This window comes from Phascolarctos cinereus, unplaced genomic scaffold (genome assembly GCF_003287225.1).
Source record: "Phascolarctos cinereus isolate Bilbo 61053 unplaced genomic scaffold, phaCin_HiC Scaffold_1;HRSCAF=81, whole genome shotgun sequence".
In the NCBI taxonomy this organism is placed as follows: domain Eukaryota; kingdom Metazoa; phylum Chordata; class Mammalia; order Diprotodontia; family Phascolarctidae; genus Phascolarctos; species Phascolarctos cinereus.
Genome location: NW_027555514.1, coordinates 117414813 through 117435391, shown reverse-complemented (window position 1 = coordinate 117435391; position 20579 = coordinate 117414813). Strand labels below are relative to the sequence as shown.

General features: G+C 38.0%; 1 protein-coding gene across 1 annotated transcript in view; it reads right to left on the bottom strand.

Annotated features, from left to right (window-relative positions):
• GRM8 (glutamate metabotropic receptor 8) overlaps positions 1–20579 on the bottom strand; it is an 886817-nt gene that overhangs the window by 470857 nt on the left and 395381 nt on the right. Inside the window, 3 exon segments of the mRNA XM_021002389.2 lie at positions 4288–4425; positions 7822–7976; positions 8446–8581. Of these exon segments, the coding sequence (XP_020858048.2) occupies positions 4288–4425; positions 7822–7976; positions 8446–8581 (429 nt within the window).

Genomic DNA, 20579 nt, shown 5'->3' with positions numbered 1-20579 from the left:
CTCACCTGTGCCTCATGGCTTCCTTTAAGCCATAGCTTAAATTCCACCTTCTGCAACAGGTCCTGTTTTCACTTCACCACTGGACTCCCCCCCAACCAGTGCTTTCCCTTGGAGACTGTCTTCCATATACATTATATAGATAGCATATGCACATAGTTATTTACATGTTTTCTCCCCATTAGAATGTCAGGTTCTTCAGGGAAGGGAATGTGTTCTTGCTTTTCTCTAGATCTTTAGTGCTTAGTAAAGTGCCTAGCACACGGTAAGTGCTTGATAAATGTTTTTTGATTGATGGATTGACTGCTGAGGCACTGAGTATTCATCTATATGCTTATAAATGTTCCTGTTTTCTCCTCTGTTAGAATGTAGGGCAGCAGCTAAGTGGCTAGTGTATAGAGCACTGGCCCTAGGGTCAGGAGGACCTGAGTTCAAATCTGGCCTCAAACACATAATACTCACTTGCTCTGTGACTCTGGGCAAGTCACTTAACCCCAATTGCCTCACAAAACAAATAAATAAATAAATAGTTTTTAAATGAATGCAGGGTCTTAATTAGTAATTATTTCATTTATTGTAGATGAATCACTACTTGAAAAGATAAATAAGCATATATTCATATACATATTATATATGTATATGTGCGTATATATGTATGTGTGTGTGTCTCTGTACATATATATATATGTACACACACACACACACATACATATATACACACACCCATATATCACAAAGTAGTGGGTGTGAATACATTCCCATCTTGTAAATGTAGGGAGGGACATATAGGATATATTTTCAAGTAGGGATTTCTTTTCCCTCTTAAGATCTAGGAAACAAAGTAAGATTTTATAAGATCGTAGAGGTGGGGATTACCTTTTAGCCCACCTGAGTCAGAAGCTTCTTCTTGCTCCCTTCATGGGAAAGGAAGGATTTCCTCCTTCTGTAGAACCCTCCAATCACACAAAGAGCTGCTTCGGCAGTAGCTACACCTGGGGTGGAGCTGAAAACCTTCCTAGTAACCACTAGGCAGCATTAGCAACCCCAAGCCTCACTAAATCTCCTGTTTGGTTCAGTGAACAGAATGTAGTCAGTTGGCAGGAACAGAACATGCTTGCATTTTTTTCCCCCATCGTTGCTATTCCTATCATCATAAATAAGAATCAATAGGCCATTTTAACTAGCATATGCTCACAACCATTTAGCACTTGAGTGTCAACTATGCACTCCCTAAGCAATAAGGTCCCTGCCCGCTGGGCTCACAATCTAAATTCAAAAGACAAACAAGGCACATAAAAATGGAAGAAGATGGTGTATGGTTTTTTTGTTGTTGTTATTGGGGGAAGGGTAGGACTGAAGGGAAAAGAAGAGTCCTAGTAAATTGTAGAGGTGACTCAGAGCTCACACTAAAAGAAAAGAAGGCCGAGACTATGTGAAAAGTTGAAGGGAGCGCACCCAGATGGGCTCATCAACACATGCTCATCAGGGCTAACCCCTTGGGCAGGAACTACAGAGCTGTCAGCCAGCAACTTCCCGAGAGGGATGCCATGAGGGCTGAATCGAGTTCCAAATTGCCTCTGCCTAGCTAGGAAAAGACACTAGCTAAAGGAAATTTAAAAAAAAATCTAAGTCTTTCTATCTTTAAGAAAATTTCTGGAGAGAATCAGTTTGAAGCTGGAATCCAGCCACAAGATGCACAATGCTGAAAATAAAATATTAGTCCAAGGAGAAGATGGGAAGTGAAAGGAATGGTTGGAGGTGATGATTTGTGTGCAATGTGAAGATGGGGTGGGGGGTGATACAGGACTTGTGTATGGAAAAGGTGGAGGAGATGTGGGTCTATAGCTGACATACAAAGTGAGGGAGAAAGCAGAGTGGTGATAGGTGGAATGATTAAGTAGAGAGTTACAAAATCTTACCCACCACCTCAATAACCTGTAAAGAATATTTCTTCCATTTTTAGAAAGATGAAGGGAATTTTAAGTAGGATTAAATAAGTCTCTTTTCCAAATTTATTAGGTCTTGAGTAATAGATGAGAAACATTGCCTCACTTAGAATTTGGCCTGTACACCAAAAGTAACAATAATCATGAGACAAATACCAAGTCTTGGTTTACTAAAAAAATTTTCAACCACTTAAATTTCAAAAAGAGTGCCTTGCCTCTTCTCCTGAAGGTGTGATACATAAAAATTCATAGATCTCTAGCTTTAGAAAGCTGATAAGAAAGATGTCCCTAAGCTTACTAGAACTAAGCTCTTATCCACATTAATTTGACATCCGCACGTGGCCCCAAAGGCAGTACAAGTGTTCAGAGACCAGCATTGCCAAATGGGAAGTGTTAGGAAAATGATAACATGAAACTTGCTTGTATTGTCAATGCAGATATAGCAACGATACGTTAAATATTCTCCAGTCTCAAAGACCTCCCTAAGGCTTTCAAAACCATCACAAAACCTGAAGTAAAATGTGATTTAGACGTCGATTCACAGATACGTTTCTAGTCAAGCACAGATGAGGCTGTTGGAGGCAAAAATCATGTTGAATTATGGAATATGGACACTTTTAACTGACCTGTAATCCACTTTTCCAAGCATTTTGATCAATAGTATGTTTGGTGACCTTATTTTCTCACTAAAAATGGAAGCTTAAGCTAGATGGGATAGCAGTTCAGGACACAACACTGCCTAGCATCTGTTGGGAAACTTTTCTCAATGATAATAATAAAAATGATAAAAAGAACCATCCCTGACAATCATAGAAACAGCAACAGTAGCAAGATCCAGGTATGTCTTTCTTTGATTTGCTCCTGATGAAGTATTGTTCTCAGAATTATTTCAGAAACATCCGTAATAGAATTTGGACGAAAATCTGTCTCCTGATGCAGTTACCGTAGGGATGTATCTGATCTAGCATGTCAAGTCAACAGCCTTTTTTGTTCTATTAAAATAGCTCTAATTTGGCAGGTTGTTACAATTTCAACAACAGCCAAACACATGACTAGAATTCAGAAAGCATGAAAATATACATAGTTGATTCCACATTCACAGGTGATATATTTATTCAGCCACTGTCGTTAAGGGTATATGTCCTCATACAATTGTGGCAGGGAGGTACGGGGAGTGGGGGTAGAAATGATTTGAGCTCAATCAGACTGCTGATATTCCTAAGATAGCCAGCTAAGTTCATATAACTAATTTCTAACCAGTTATTTGTAAAAATAACCAGGCATTTGATTGAATTATATCACCTTTTTCCTTACTCCTTCCAACCCAAACCTTTTGGGGTACATAAACACAGAACCTGAAAAAATTAATCTGGAGATTGCTAGGCATCACTACTGGCCTGACATTTACTTTTGAAGACCATTGTAAAATTTAACAAGAGATCAAATACAGAAAAGTTTCTTTCGATTATTTCAGCTAATTTAAGGTCCCCTAAAATCTACCTATCCCATTTATTATCCACTATTCCCCAACAGAAAGTCTCTAATCGAACTGATCTCACTAGTATGAAATTACATCATTCTTATTTTGGTCTTCGGTCTGTTATTGTACTCGTACGGAATGTTCTTTCCCTTCCATCTTGCCAAATCCTAGCCATTCTTCAAGGAATAACCATGCTTTCACTTCTGTGAAGCCTTCCTTAACTATTCAAACCTGTTCTGGTATCTTTCGTTCCCAAATAATTCTTTATCTAAACTATACAATTTAGCACTTGTATGTTTTTCTGCCATTATTGTTACATATTTTTCTCAATTACTTAAGTATCTTTATCTTATCTTCCTGACTAAAACATTGGCTCCTTGTAGGCAAGAATCATGTCTCAATAGAATTCTTTTATTCCCTATAATATTTAGGATAGCTCTGAGCCCATAAATACATTCAATTAACCAGGACTGGTTGACTGTCTACTATGAATTCAACTCTGTGCTAGGTTCTCTATGGGACATAGAAGAAGAATAAAAGAGTTAGGCAGTAATAATTTAACATCTGGCTCTCTGAAAGGAAAGAAAATATCCATAACACTCTTAAATTTAAACTGCATTATTTAGATTTTCTCTATCACTTTAAGTCTGGAAAATCACCAAAATTTCAAGCCCTGATTTGCAGCCATTCCCAATTTTCCAGGTGTAAAAGCTTATACAGAAAATTTAACAATCAGCTCTTATGAGCCTGATTGAGCTGACTCCAGCTTACCCATGAATAAGACACCATTCTCTTCCACAGAGAGCTTTTCATCTCACATTAATTATGAACAATGGCTTCAAATAAAATAGTCAAGTATCCAACCTGTGCATTTCTTGATATGACTGTTCCTTTTTCCATGAGATCCTAATTTGCATCCAAAATTCTCCTCCCAAAATTCGGCAAACCATACATTCCTTCGATTATTGGCAAGAGTCCGGCTTCTAAAATATCGATCAAACCCTATAATGTACAAAAAAGAAATGATTTTAAAGTTATTTGATTGGATTTCTAGAATAAAGCCAAATTAAATTCACAATCAAGATGAAATTGTTTATACTTGTGAATCATTGAGTCATGTAAGTTATCACTACTGTTTGCTAAGAACATATAACAGGGAGTAGAGCCTAGTTGGTAGATATCAGACCTCAGAGTCAGGAGAACCCGAGTTCAAGTCCTGGAAATATGACTCTCAATTTCCCAGGCATATCTCCGTGACTATAAATTAAAGAGAAGGCATGGACCTATATTTGAAAGAGTAGCTGCATTGGCAGCTCCTAATACCAAGGAAATTACAGTTCCAGTTCCATCCCATCCTAATGAGATAAAATACATGAAAAGCAAAAAATAAAACACTGGGACCAATAGCACCATCACCCCTCCCTGAAACTGCTGACTTTAAAACAAGGACAAAGTTAGCAGAGAGATAGCAGACCTTCAACCATCTTACTAGAGCTGGTCCTTAGCAACATTTATATGGAAACAACTTCATCTTTAATATGTACTTCTCTTTTGATTAGGTATCCCTCCATTCCCTCTTTGATGCCTTTCTCTCCTTTCTACAGCTTTCCTTTCCCCCACTCTGCTCTCCTTTTTACTCTCCAAATATATACACATGGGGCAGTTAGATGGTACAGTGGATAGAGCACTGGCCGTGAAGTCAGGATGACCTTAGTTCAAATCCAGCCTCAGACCAAACACTTGACACTTACTAGCTGTGTGACCCTGGGCAAGTCACTTAACCCCAATTGCCAAAAAAAAAAAAACCAAATTTTTGCACACTACTTTCATTCTAAGCCTGACTAACCATAGCCCCACCTGGTCACTCTCCTTGGAAGATCAAAGTTCCAGTCTTTTCCTGTTCTTCTGCCCACATAATTTGTTAGTATTGTGTCACATATTCTAGATGACCTGATAAACTGATCTGTGCTGATGTGACAATAGGTTCTAATGAGTTCCTGTATTACCCTGATGAGGTCATCAGCCAAAAGGGTGATCCTAAGGTTGAGAATTTCTGAAACCAGATCAGGGTAGGGAAGAAGATATTTAGAAGCTGACATATATTTAAGGTCCTGCCCCAAGCCATTTTAGGCCCCCAGAACACTTGGATATTTGACTAATCCTATAACCCACTTTCCCTTGTAGACAAACAAAAACAATTAAATGACTAAAACAACATAATACTCTGTTATTCATGCATGCAAATTAGCATAGCCCAGCAGTAGCTGAGATGAGCAAGGACTTTACTCAGACCTAAAAAATAAATTAGGGCAGCTAGGTAGTATAGTGGATAGAATGCTGGACCTGCGGTCAGGAAGACTCACCTTCCTAAGTTCAAATCTGGACTCAGACACTTACTAGCTATGTGACCCTGGGCAAATCACTCAACCCTGTTTGCCTCGGTTTCCTCATCTGTAAAATGAGCTGGAGAAAGAAATGGCAAACCATTCCAGTATCTTTGCCAAGAAAACCACAAATGGAGTTATGAAGAATCAGACATGACTGAAAAACAACTGAACAGAAAAGAAATTACACAGCAATAATGGTTGGTTTCACTACTCTATTTCTGTACCACTTCTATTATTAGTTATGTCCTCCTAAAACTGTCACTAGCTCAATGACCATGTGCAAGTCACTTGGAGGATTAGAGAGGTTGTTCCTTCATATAGGAGGTATGATGGACAGAGCTCTGGGCTTGACATCAAGAAGACCTGAGTCTGAATTCTATTTGCAGATTCTTATCTGTTGTGGGACCCTAAGCAAGTCACAACCTAGCTCAACCTCAGTTTCTTCATCTGTAAAAGAGGAATAATAATAGCAACTACCTACCTCACAGGGTTGTTATAAGCATCAAATGAAATTATATATGTAATGCGTGTTAAGAGTCATAAGATGCTAGATCAATGTTAACTATTATTATTTAAACTGAAACTACAGCTATATACTCTACATGTTCCCAGACCATTGTTTACCTTAAAGCATTGTACAAACATGAGCTATTATCATAATTTGTAATTCTGTGGAAAGAACAATGTGTTTGAAGTAAGACATGAGTTCCAGTCCCAATTCACTAGCTGTTTCATCTTGCATAAGTCCTTTGACCTCTCTAGATCTCAGTTTCCCATTATGCTAAATGAGGATATTGGACTAGATAACCTTGAAGATCCATTATAGCTTTAGCATTCATTAAGTCTATAGGAAATACAGAACATAGCAGAAAAAACACTAAGGCTTGGCTATCCCCTCAAAATAATTACCTATAATGATCATGTCTTTATTACAGGCTACCATTCAGAATGAATCACTATTTAAGAACTCAGTGCTGCCTATTATATCGAGTGAACAATTTCAAATTTTAAAAGGTTGATGTGAATCATAGACCTTCAGAGCTAAAGGGGATCTTAGAGATTATTGAAGCAACATCTTCACTTTGTAGAGAAAGGGAAGTGACTTGCCCAAGGCAAGACAGAAAGAAAGCAGAGCTCAAACTGGTACCCTATGCAAGATATTTGCAAGTAAGAGAAAGTAAGAAGAATCATAAGTTGGTAAAAGCAATGCAGAATGACAAGGTCTATCTGCAACTGTCATCTGACTCCCAACCCAATGTTCTCATCATAACATCAGGCTATCTCCAAAATGAAACTAAATGGTTCACCTGCCCTTATGTAATCAAGCTTTTCCAAGGCTCTCCTTCCTATATGTTCACTCCCACCAACCTTGGGAATGAAAATATTGAAGAAAATAAAGGAAAAGGAGGAATAAGGAAAAGGAAATTAAAAAAAAAAGAAAGTATAAAAGAAAAAAGCAGGAGAAACACCTTAAAAAAATCTCAGGAATGCTTTGAACACTTGCCCAGGAAAAGAAAGAAAGAAAATTATCACTATACAAAAAAAAAAAAGAAGAAGAAGAAAAGTATCTCATTCCCCTTTCTAGCTCTGAGGAAGGGGGGAGTGGGGAGTGTTAATTGTCTATATCTCCAGTTCCCATTTCAAAGCAAATGAAAAAAAAAATCTCCCATTTTAGATTTCCAGGAAAGATATTCCCCTTTCTACCATTCCACACTGCTCTCCAGAAGACTCATTATCTTCAATCACAAATTATGAAAACATCTCTGAGACTCAAAGTGGTAAATGACCTCCTTGCTCACATTCAGGTATGTGTCTCAACTAGTTAATAACTGGCCAATTCAATGGGTAAAATGGAAGTAGCTATGTGCTATGCATATTCACACAACCAAACTGAGTTATTATAAATGTTCACATTCTAATTTTAATATGATGTTTTATCCCACTGAGCTTCAGTTCCTATAACTAAAACATCCTTTTGTTGATCTCAATCATCACAATGCATCCTTCTTACCATCAATTGAAGCTCTTTTGGGTAGAATAGTTACAGCCCCCTCGGCAATTTCTTCTTGCTGATAGACAGGTGATATTTTTGAGCCCCAGCTATCTGAGCCAATCCAGAGAAAATGCCCAGTTTGATTTATTTTTTTGGCAGCTTCCAATATTCGCCTGTAGGAATGAAAATAAATAAAACCTATAGCATTCACAAAAAAATTCAACAAACACAAGCCCTAGAACAATAGACGAATCGTTATACATACTTAGTAGGTCACCATTACACAATCGGTCAATCAATTATTTCAACTGCCTAAATCATATCTCCTTAATAAGAGTAGACTTCAATTCCAGTACATGCTAATTAGCTTTATCATAAAGCTCACTTGAATCCTTCAGCCTATCATACATATTTGTTTCTTCTCTTTTAACTTCCAGATTTCAGCAGAGGGAAGCTTGAGCCTTAGAAGCTGAATAACTGCAGTGGATCAATAGAGCAGAATCTAGTCTTCTCTAGAACTACAAGGGCTTTTTCTTTACATGGTTTAAATTTCCAGTGTTTTATACCACACATAAATAAATTAGGAGAAAGAATAGGAGTCATCAGATCTGATCCTTCACAGAGAAGAAAAGAGACAAGTACCTGATGTCATCCTCATTGGCAAACATGATCACTGCACGAGCATTAGGTGTTTCCAACAGACGTTTGATGATTTTGTCAAATTCTCCAGGCCTCGGTTCACGGGGGATTTTCTGTGACTGAGCAATGCAAACACCACCTGTGAAGGGAAAGAAAATAAAAGAGGGCAATGCTGATATGCTGATGTTTTTTAATTAAATGTGTGATTTAAGAGAACCATTGAGGACAGTTGTTTATAAAGGCATGATTCTGCAAAGGGAATTTTGCTTCTTCAAAAACTGTCCTTCTCACTTGTAGGAAGCAGTCTTGTTTAAGTGATACCTAATTCTTATTTCAGATGAAAATGATGCCAATATCTAGCTGTACAACACTTCCATAATCTTTCTTTTCCCCTATAATAATGGGTTACTTTTCCTTGATGTGGAAAGTGACTATACAGTCTGTGTCTTAATAAAATACCCATAATTATATAACTTCTCCTTCCAGAAAAATAAATATAGACCAGGCTGACACAGACAAGGTGAAGCAGAAGGATGAGCAATTTTGTGATGTATTCAAGCAGGATACATTCCCTTTTACTTGGGAAAGGGTTGCACAAAAGAAATATGAGGAGAGTTTAGCAATGAAAGGCAAAATGGCAGTTTGATTAACTCACCTGAGCCTCACCATGTCGTGGGTAAGATTTATTGGCAAGATGGCCCTGAAACAAAATCCTTCCTTTAATTTTGAAATTAACTTCCACCCTTCAATTGACAAACCATACATTAAATCCCATCCATTCTATGGTGAATGATGGGCAGAGTGGCCTTCCTTCAAGGGGGTCTGCTATACAGGAAGCCAGTAAGAGATAACCTTAGACTTGAGAATGTTCCTTAAATATGAAGCCATTGTGGCTAGAAATCCTTTTGGGGGTGTTATGCATCCCAGTAGCAAAGAAAGAGGCAGCTTGTAGTCAGATAAGACTCATCTTTGCAAGTTCAATTCTGGCCTCAGACAATTACTAGCTGTATGACTCTGGGCAAGTCACTTAATGCCATTTACCTCAGTTTCATCATCTGTAAAATGAGATGGAAAAGGAAATGGCAAATTACTCCAGTATCTTTACCAAACAAAAACAAAAACAAACACACGCAAATAGGGTTATGAAGAGCCAGACATGACTAAAAACGACCAAACAAAAGCAAAGTCCCCCTTAACACTAGAGGAGAACGAAGAGAAAAAGAGGGAGATGTCTTTTATTTCTTTCTAACTTTCCATGAACTTCCCCATCAGGCAGGGAAGGATTGAGAGCTGAAAGAAACATCATCTAGTCCAAGTCATTTTCTGGCCTATTTTATAGTTGAGGCAAAGAAAAATTAAATGACTTCCCTGAGGGTAGTAAATGAAAGAGGCCATATACAAACCTAGGCCCTTTGAGTATGAACCCAGGCCTCTTGCCACTACATGATAATTTATTCTCTCACACAATGGGGGAATATTCTGGCTCATTGGGGGAATCAGAGAGAGAGAGAGAGAGAGAGAGAGACAATGTGAGTTTTTAGGACAATCAATACATTAATGCAATTAGTACATTAGTTATTAACTAGTGTGGTGGAATGGAAACCTTACCGAGCCAGAGGAGCTAATACTTAACTTCCACTGTAATCTTGGCCAAGTTATTTAATCCCCTTTCTTCAGTTGTAAGTGAGGGCTGTTTGAGTTCCCTTCCAACTCTCAATGTACAATTTGTGCTTCTGTGGACTATTATAGAATCTCTGATTATTTTAGCTGAGATCAATGGAAAATCAAACACCATCTATAATACCGTTTCTTAAGAAAAATACGTTGGCTTCTAAAAAAAAATTGTCCTAAAAATTTAGACCACAACCCACTTTTAGGTTGGAGATTACTTTCATTACTGCTTAGGAAACTAGGAGAGTGAGTCTCAAGGAAAATACATCATGTAACTATGAAATCTGACACTAGAACTGTAACCTCCTCCTGGGAACAATACACTGGCCTTTCCAAATTATTATTACAGACTTAATTAAATTGCCTTAATTATTTAAGCATCCTTTTGAAAATCTATTCTATCTTGAATAGCATTTTGAAACCACTAATCACTGCATAGTCAGGGCTTCCTGGCAAAGTATCTGAAGGCTGAAAAAAAAATATTCCAGTGACAACTTAAAGCAATGTAGACAGGCGATGTAGACAGAGATGTCTAGCCTTGAATTATCTGGGTTGGGTATTTATCCTGCTTGAATACATGACAAAATTGCTCATCCTTCTGCTTCACCTTGTCTGTGTCAGCCTGGTCTGCATTTATTTTTCTGAAAGGAGAAGTTATATAATTATGGGTATTTTATTAAGACACAGACTGTATTTAACTTTTCAGAAGAAAGGAGGGAGGGGCTTAGGATTCCATTCCAGGCCCGGACACTGATTTGTAGTGTGTATTTATAAGTGCCCTATGGAGTCCATCCCTTCATTCATAGGATACATGCATTCATTGAACAAATTGAACAATTGAACAAATTATTTATTTTGTCCCTACTATGTGGAAAGGGCAGGTAGGTGGCACAGTGGATAGAGATTGCCAGGCCTGGAGTCAGGAAGATTCATCTTCCTGAGTTCAAATCTGGCCTCAGACAGTTACTTCCTGTATGACCTTGGACAAGCCACTTAACCCTGTTTAACAGTTTCCTTGTCTGTAAAATGAGCTGGAGAAGGAAATGGCAGAAGACCACTCCAGTATCTTTGCCCAGAAAACCTCAAATCAGGTCAGAAAGAGTCAGATGCAACTAAAACAACTAAACAACAAATGTGTGGAAAGAGCTGAGTTAAGTACTCTGGAAGATACTGAAAAGTCTGACTCAGAGTCCTACCCCTCAGAAAGTTAACTATTTAATTAGAGAAACACACCACACACACACAAAATGATATGAGTTAAACGATAGCCCAAAAGAATAAAAATTGTATAACAAAATAGTACATAATTAAATGCTAAAATGCAAAATGAGTAATCAATAATCTGTAAACAAATATTTATTAGGTACCTACCATACAATAGGCATTGTGCTAGGCCCTGGGGTACAAATATAAAAATGAGACATTCTTGCGCCCATAGATTTTACATTCTACTAGGGCAGGGAGGGAAGGTAGCAGGGGAGATACAACGTGTTCACAGATAAGTAAAGACAGGCCATATATGAAAAATATACAGTGGCAGCAACAGAAACGACTGAGGGAATCAGCGAACACCTTTAAAGAAGTAACCCCTGAGTTGCTCTTGAACTAAGCATTGAAAGGGGTTGAGAGATCGAAAATAATGGAGAAGATGGTCTGTGATCCTTTAAAAGAGGTGTCCCGGTGCAAATAAACAAGAACTAGATTCCAAGAAAGTAGAAGTAAGTACTTCTAAGGGGACAGGGATGACTGTGGACTAAAGTAACCAGAGATTCTGTTAAAAAAAATTCTGTAAAAACAATCACAATTCAGAAGTTTTGTCTATATGACACCAACTAACTTTATAACCAAATTGTCTGAAATAACACTAATTCTGAAAATGTATGTGTGTATGTATGTATGTTTGTATGCAGGAAGAGGAGTTATGAGGGAGAAACAAGGTGGGGTGGGCAAAATAATGCGGTGATCTTTTAAAACGCCCTCACCATTTATTTGTCAACTTTAAACAAAACCATCTATTTCAATGTTGTTGCTTGTTTCTCCCATGACCAATCTGAAACTCTTTGTTGTTGCTGCTGTTGTCATGTGTTGCATATCTGTAATTTGATCCCTGTAAGATAACCTCTGGGTGGAAATTTTCTCCACCAGTGCAGATCAGCAGCTCCTTTGGAGCACAAAGTCTTAGAGAATTGCTCAGGGCCCTGGTAGACTAAGCAACTTTCACATTGTCCCATAGTTAATTTCAGAGGTATAGCTTGAACCCATGAATTGCTAAATCCAAGGATAACCCTTTACTCACTCACTAGATCATGCTGCCATTTACCAATTTGAACAACAGATTTTTTTTTTCAGCCATGTAGACTATTTCCTGGACTAACTACCAGATTAGTTGGTGCCTAGAAATGATTGAAAGGCAGAACAACAGAAATACAAAGGCTAAGAAAACCTCAAGGGAACAGCTGCTGATAAACAGAATTGAGATAAATGTAGAGAGAATATTTATTATTAAGTTCCAAGGGATTAATTTAGTCATCTAAAGTTCTCCTAAGTTTCATAGGTTACTTAGAACACAGGGAAGCCTCACTACAGAATCAAAGTGTTCTGCTTCTAGCCAAGACCTACAAAGTTGTGCTTTTACCACCCCCAAAAAAATGGTTTTGTTGCTACCACAGAGATGCACCAACAGTGTTTTTTTTTTAACCAAAGCTTATGATTCAGTGTGCCACATGAGCTAAAACCCATCCGTGCCTCCATTTCTGCATCCCCATAACTGGCAAGTCATAAGGAAGAACAAAATAATTCAACTCCCGTCCTCTGATCTGCTGCTAATAGCAGTGGTGGGACAGGTGCCATAAACATACTTAAATGGCTCAGATCGATGAATCCCAGGTTTGAGCTACATGGCCATTTCAGGAATTCACAATTTGGACTGCTTACCATCCTTCAAATCAATATGCCTCCGAAAAACCCAAGATCTGAGAAGTCACATTTGCAAAACTCACTCCGCATGAAGCATAGGAAATGTAAATCAAAGTCATCCTATCTTTCAGGGCAAGAAATAGAATGCTACAACAGAGTGATTTCTTTGTAAGGGAATGGAAAGAATTTCTTTTCAGCCCTTATAAAAGGTACATAAGAGCACAGACCTAAAGCTAAAAGAGACCTCAGAGGCCAATGAGGCCAACCTTCATTTTACAGATAAGGAAATTAAGGCCTTGTGAGATTAAGTGATTTGCATCACACAAGAAGGAAGCACCAGAAGTTGAAGTTGAACCCAATGCTTCTGACTCTAGAGCCATTGTTTTTTTGTTTCTTTTTCTTCCTTCCTCTCTTTCTTTCTTTCTTTTTCTTTTTCTTTTTGAGGCAATGGGGTTAAGTGACTTGCCCAGGGTCATATAGTTGGTGTCTGAGGCCTAATTTGAACTCCGGTCCTCCTGACTAGGGTACATGGCCAGGGCTGGTTCTCTATCCACTGCACCATCTAGCTGCCCCGCGTTGTTCTTTCCAATGTATTGTGCTGCCACCACAAGGAGAACGAGCACTGGAAAATTTACATTTATTACTGTTGTCCAGACTAGGAATTAAATTGGTCTGCTGTATGAAAACTGCTTCTGCAACTCACTGGTAATTTACAGATTTATATGGACCACTGAGAGAACAAGTGACATGCCATCATCACACAGATAGTATGTGCTGCAAGCAGGCCTTAAACCTAGGTCTTCCTGGCTGTCAGCTATGCCAATGCTGCCTCTCATTTTACATATGCTTTACAATTCACAAAGTGTTTTCTTTACAAGTATCCAGTGTAGGTAGCAGTCCTTTGAGGAAGGAGACACTTAATTGGAAAATCAATCAGAAATCAAGATAAAGTATCTAGAAAAGGTAATGTAAGTTAATGAGAAAGTGGCATTTGATAAGTGTGCACATGCACGCGCGCACACACGTACACACACACTCACATGGAGAATGGCTATAGAGTGACGTAGAGTGGAAAAATTCCTAGGTCAGAAGACCCAATTTGACTTCCTTGCTGCTTCCCTTCCTTGATCCTCAGTTTCCTTATTTGTAAAATAGGGGTTTCCACTAGGTAATAAAGCAGTTCACATTTTTATGTTGGTTTTTTTTTTTTGGCTAGGCAATGGGGTTAAGTGACTTGCCCAGGGTCACACAGCTAATAAGTGTTATGTGTCTAAGGCCAGATTTGAACTTGGGTCCTCCTGAATCCAGGGCCAGTGCTCTAGCCACTGTGTCACCTAGCTGACCCTAATTCACATTTTTAGAGCACTATAAATAATTCCCAAACAACTATCCTATGAGATAGGTAGTGCAAGTGGCATCATCTCCATGTTAAGATTAGAAAACTAAGAGAAGAACTGATTTGCCAATATCACACATCTTGGGTGTCTTCCATATCTAAAACTGCATGATATTAACTTCTTGGAAATAAAATTTTGCATAAAGCAAGAAATACTCACACAAAAATAGCAGAGAACAAGAATCTTAGTAGAACAAGGGAAAGAGATAAGGGATTTATGACTGTAAACCAATCAACTATTTATTAAGCATATACAATGCTAGGGGGTAGGTAAAGAAAGATAGAGTCCCACTCTCAAAGGGCTTATAATCTATAGTGTGGATTCTAGGAAATCAGTTATACTGAAATATAGTTATTGAAATATTTTTAAAACAAGTTTGCAGACCCCAGGGTAAGAAACCCTGGAGGAGATATGTAGGTACAGATATAAGTATATAAAACACACACACGCACACAATGAGAAGCATTTTTGTTAATTTGCTAAAGAGTTGACCTCAAAGGCAAGAAGACTTCAGTTTAAGTCTTGTATCTGACACTTGCTGGTTGTGTGACCCTGGGCAAATCCCTTCTATTCTTGGTTACCCAAGCAATGCTCTAAGACTACAAATTGTAGCAAAGGTGCTAATCAGCATTGGTAGATGGAATTTCCTTATTGGAAGTCCCCTATACCAATGAAATCACAGGCTTTAGATACCAAAAATCATACAGTATTATGAAAGTCCCCTGTGTTACTTGCTATTGCCTATATAGCACACTCCATCTCTTTTCCCAGTTTCTTGACTTTGTACAGGTGGCCCCCAGTGTCTGGAATGCAGTTTCTCCTCACCTCCTCCTCCTAGAATCCTTCTAAGGATCACTCAAAGTGTCTTCTCCTCCTCCCCCCTCAAGAAAAAAAAAAGTCTTTCCTATTTTGCTCAGTTGTTAGCCCTCTCTCCCTTTGGTCATTACTCTGTAATTACTTATCTATAAGTTTATCTTATCACCACCCTCCATGTTCTCCAGTAGATAGTAAGCTGCTTGAGGGTAGGAATGGCTTCATCTTGTCTTTGTATCCCCAATACTCAACATATTGCTCTTCACAAACAGAGCTAACCAAATGCCATTAAACTAATTTAAAAAAAAAAGGAAAGGAAAAGAAAGGCTGGGAGACTAGGAACCAAACATAGAGAATAGGAAATTTGCTTATTCTTAAAAGTAATAATTACTAAATATCATAGAAAGCAGAAATCTGAAAGAAACAATATAAACTGTCTACCTAATTACACATATATATACACGTATAGTTCTAGCTATGATGGTGCTATGGGAAAGGCCTTTAATATCACTAAATTCATTGTAACTGCATACGTACATTTGAATGAAACAAAACATGATTGCTACCTATGCACCAAAGGCCTTCATTACTTCACCAAATTAAGGTTGTCAGTTAATGAAATCTAGTTCCTTTTTATTCAACTTGTCAGACATGTGTAGCAGAAAACTTTGATCTCTAGGTTTTAAAATATTCTCTGTTATAAAACTTTATGGATTTTGAAAATAGGATGCAAGGAAGTGTTCATCATGATTGAAACCAAGTAATAGAGAAGAGGAAAAAGTAACCATATCTTTTTAATTATGTGTATGAATTTATCAGCAGCAAATCAAATGGAAACTATAAAAGAAAATCAAGAACAGGTATGCTCTCAGCACCAATATTCTTGACAAGATGGATTCTTTTTTTAAACCTCTCAGGAAGCAGAAGTAAAATAACACTTTTACCTGATGTAATTGGTTCTTTAGTACTGCTTAAGCAAAATTTATTCTAGGGTTCAAATAAGTGTAATCACACCCCTTGCAATAATATTTTCACCTGCTCATGTGGCACACAATTGGGACTTGCCAGCAAAGTGCATGGCAGGATTAAAGTGTGTGAGTTTCTCAGCTCAAAGTGGACCCTGTGTATTACTTTTCTCACTTGGGCTCTGAAAATGTTATCGTTAACCTAAATGTATTAGAAGTGTACCATACTTTGTTACTTTTCTGGGAGCAAATGTATAGATTTTCTAACTCCAAACACTCTTTTTTTTTTTTAATCTAATCAGGAGTCATTTGGTTTTCCAAAGAGAGTGGATAAAGGGATGTCAGTCAAGGGAATTGAAGTGGGGGGAAAAGATTTATGAATTTGCTTCTGTTTGGGAATTATAGAAACTAGCATAAAGTCTCAAAAGCAAAAGCATCGGGAAAGAAAGCTTCTAGATTGTCTGACATCCCTCAAGGTCTCAGAGAGAGATAACCAGCTCTAAAATGCTATGATTCTACCAGTATATTACTCTTAATGCACTGAAGACCAGTTTGGTTCTAGCAATGCAAGAATAAGGTCTTGAGATCTTATGCAGGTACGAGTTACCTTGAGCCCAGCACTATGCTAAACAGAGCGGATTTTTTTAAAAAGGACAAAAGGTAGACCTTACCCTCAAGCAGTTTACAATCTAAGGGAGGAGACAACATACAAACAAATATATACAAAGCAAGCTATATACAGGATAAATAGGAAATCATTAATAGCACCTACCTCACAGGACTGTTATGAAGATTACATGAAGTAATATTTGTAAAAGTGCTTAGCACAGTGCCTGGCATGTAATAGGTGCTATTTAAATGCTTATTCCCTTTCCTGTCCACCCTTTCTTTCTTAAGTTCTCAAATTCCTCATTCTCCTCATAATTCCCTGTTCTTCCATTTCTCCATTGGCCTCATTCCTTCTAAACCCATCTTTTATCCTGACTTGTGACCTCTGGTTCCATCTTATTCTCCAAGCCCATCACACCTGCTCTGACTCTATTTTCCTCCCTTTACAATCTTGAAACTACACTTAAGTTCAACAAAGCACTAACCTTCACCTTTGAATTCCTTGCTTTCTTGTTTCATTTGCCTCTCACATGCTGCCAAGACTTGGTCAACCACCATTAACTTATTTCCACACCTACTCCCACACAGCAGAAGAGCCAAGTAAACTTCTTTTACCTAAGTTTAACTAGGATAACATTACTTAATGACAATCCTTTTGTTCTTTTGAGATGGACTGCCATGACCCATTCACCAACTCTTCCAAACCTTCTCTGTTCTCTCAGATTCTCCCTGACCTTAAAGAAACTCTGAGGGTCTTCCCCTCCCAGAATGATTCTTTTATAAAGGCAAACTAGGCCATCTTTTGCCTCAATTTTTACCTAGCCTTTAATTACTGAATGGGTGTCTCAGACAAACAGAGACCTGGGAAAGACCTCAGCTTAAAAAGGCCAAGGTCAACAACAAAGATTGCGCAAGGTTACTTCCACTCTTCTTTCTCTCATCTCCTGCTTTACCGAGCACATAGAGGATATCTGTTGTGAGCTCTCTTATCTTCACTATTTACCCTCTACAATCTCATCTATCTTCTTCTCTTTTACTCCATTCCTTGAGGAAGAATTGGTGCTTACCAAGAGTAAGCTCTATTTGTGCCCTTAATTCCTTTCCTGTGTCTGTGAGATCATGCCCCTATAATCTCTCATTCTTTCTCCCTCTCTACATCTATTATTTACTGGTTCCTTCCTCTGCTGCCTCCACACCAGTCCAGATCTTGACCACTCTTAAATTCAAGAACAACAAAAACAACTTCATTTAATCCTCCCATTCTTTCATAAATTTACCACTTTTGCACTGCCAAACTTCTGAGGAAATATTCATATGCATGCTCCTTCAACTTTCTCGTTAGCCACTCATTTCTCAACCTGTTGCAATATGGCTTTTGAACTCATCTCCTTACAGAATCAACTGTCTCAGTTATTATCAATTGTTATTATCTCAACTGCTTATTTCATCAGTCTTCATTTTTCAAAATCTCACTACAGCTTTTGACACTGTTGATACTCTTTCTTCCCTTAGCTTCCATGACACTGTTTCCTCCTGGTTCTCTTCCCATTGAAGAAATGTTTCTTAATCTCCTTTGCTGATTCATCATTCATTTCTCATGCCTAATGATGAATGTCTTCCCACAAGAGTTAGTCCAAAAACTCTGTTTTCTTCACACTCAACTCTCTTTCCCTTGATGATTTCATCTATTCAAATGGATTAAATTGTCAGATTCCCAAGTCTATTGTTGTTATTGTTCAGTCATTTTCAGTTTTCCCGACTCCTCATGACCTCATTTGTGGTTTTCTTCTCTTGATACCAGGGCGTTTTGCCATTTCTTTTTCCAGCTCATTTTATAGATGAGGAAACTGAGGCAAACAAGGTGAAGTGACTTGCTCAGTGTCACAGGGCTAATAAGTGTCTGAGAAAGTGCCTGGGGCCAGATTTGAACTCAGGAAGATGAGTTTTTCCGACTCCAGGCCCAGTGTTCTATCTACTGCACCACTAGCTGCTATCTACACAGGGTAATCTCTGCCCTAAACTCCAGTCCCATATTATCAACTGTCTATTCTACAACTTAACCTGATACCCCAGTAGCTCAAACATATATCTAAAACAAAATTCTTGATCTTCCTCCATGAAGCCTTGGTTCTCAATTTTTTTGTGTGCAACATCATTCCCAGTTCCTAGGTTCATAATTTCATACTTTTCTTTTATGCTTCCTTCTTCCTCATCCACCTTATCCAATCAATTGCTGTCTCAATTCAATCTCCACAATATCTTTCATATTTCTTCATCCTGATTCAGTACCTCATCAGCTGTCATCTAGATTACAACAGGCTTTTAATTTGTGTTCATCATTCTAGTATCTTTTCCAACCCACCATCCTCCAAACAACAGTCAAAATAACAAGGCTCAGTTGATCAAGTCCAAGCCTTCACTTCCACCCTTGTTTGCAGATCAATAAAAGGAAGCCTAAAGAGGTAAAAATGGCCTATCTAATGCCAAACCTCTAGTGAATGACAAAACTGGTACTTAAACCCAGAAGAGTCCAAGACCAATATACATTCCCTCATGTCATACACCTTAATTTCTCATGGAGATGAGAGGCAAGCTCTTTGTACATCTTCAAAAGCTTTGCACATCTTCAAGAGCTAGTATTGTTAAAAATGAAAAGAGACATATAAACTTTTCAATAAACAGAGTAACTATGCTAGCTTACACATTGATATTAACTAAACCAACAACAGCAAAGTAAACACTGCAGATTGGTATTCCTGGGAGCTGGTAAAAGAGTGAAACTTTGTTTTTTGGGGAGGACTTTAAATGCTAAGGAATTTGGACTTTATTCTGTAGGCAATGGGGAACATTTGAAAATTATTGAGCCAAAAGTGTGTCATAACCAGAATCATGAGGAAGATTAATTCGGTATCAAGGTGTCTTACCAATTGGAATGAAAAAGAGGCTAGAATTAAGGATCCCACGTAAAAGAAGATTGTTGCAATAGTCCAGGCAGGATGCAGTAAAACCTAAAAATATGTGGTAAAAGTGGGAGTGGACAGAAGAAAAGAAGAAAGATATTTGTGAGGGATGAGGACGATCTTAAAATGCCAGACCTAAGCAACTGATTGATTGTAAGCCAGGGGAAATGAGGAATCAAAGATGGAACTGACATTTTATGACGGTTCTTATTCAAATAGAAACTTTTGCCCCTTTTCTTTCTTTTTTTTTGTTTTTGTTTTTACTAGGCAATGGGGTCAAGTGACTTGCCCAAGGTCACACAGCTAGTAAGTGTTATGTGTCTGAGGTCGCATTTGAACTCAGGTCCTCCTGAATCCAGGGCCAGTGCTCTATCCACTGTGCCACCTAGCTTCCCCAGTTTTGCCCCTTTTCAAGGGATGTTGAAGCAATCCTAACACAGCTCTTGAATGAAGTGGTATTATGGAAGGTTTTTTTGTTTGTTTGTTTATTTGACTGTGATTGGGTAGATTCCTAGGGAATTAGACCAACAACATGTCTAGAAGAACTAAAAATAAAAACTGATTGCCTCAGATATGTTCAAATGCTTAACCTGAGCAGAATGTATAAGAAAAGAAACCTTTAATTGAGAAAATTCTTATACCAAGAGATGGAATTAACCTTGGGTACCATTGCTTCACATTATTTGGGATTTAAATGCCTGTGGATAGAAAAAAGAAAATAAAAGTATCAAGCCATTGAATTCAATCTGTTACAGAATTAGTAACTAACCAAGGAAAGTAAAGGAAAGGTTGAATTCTCAATATCC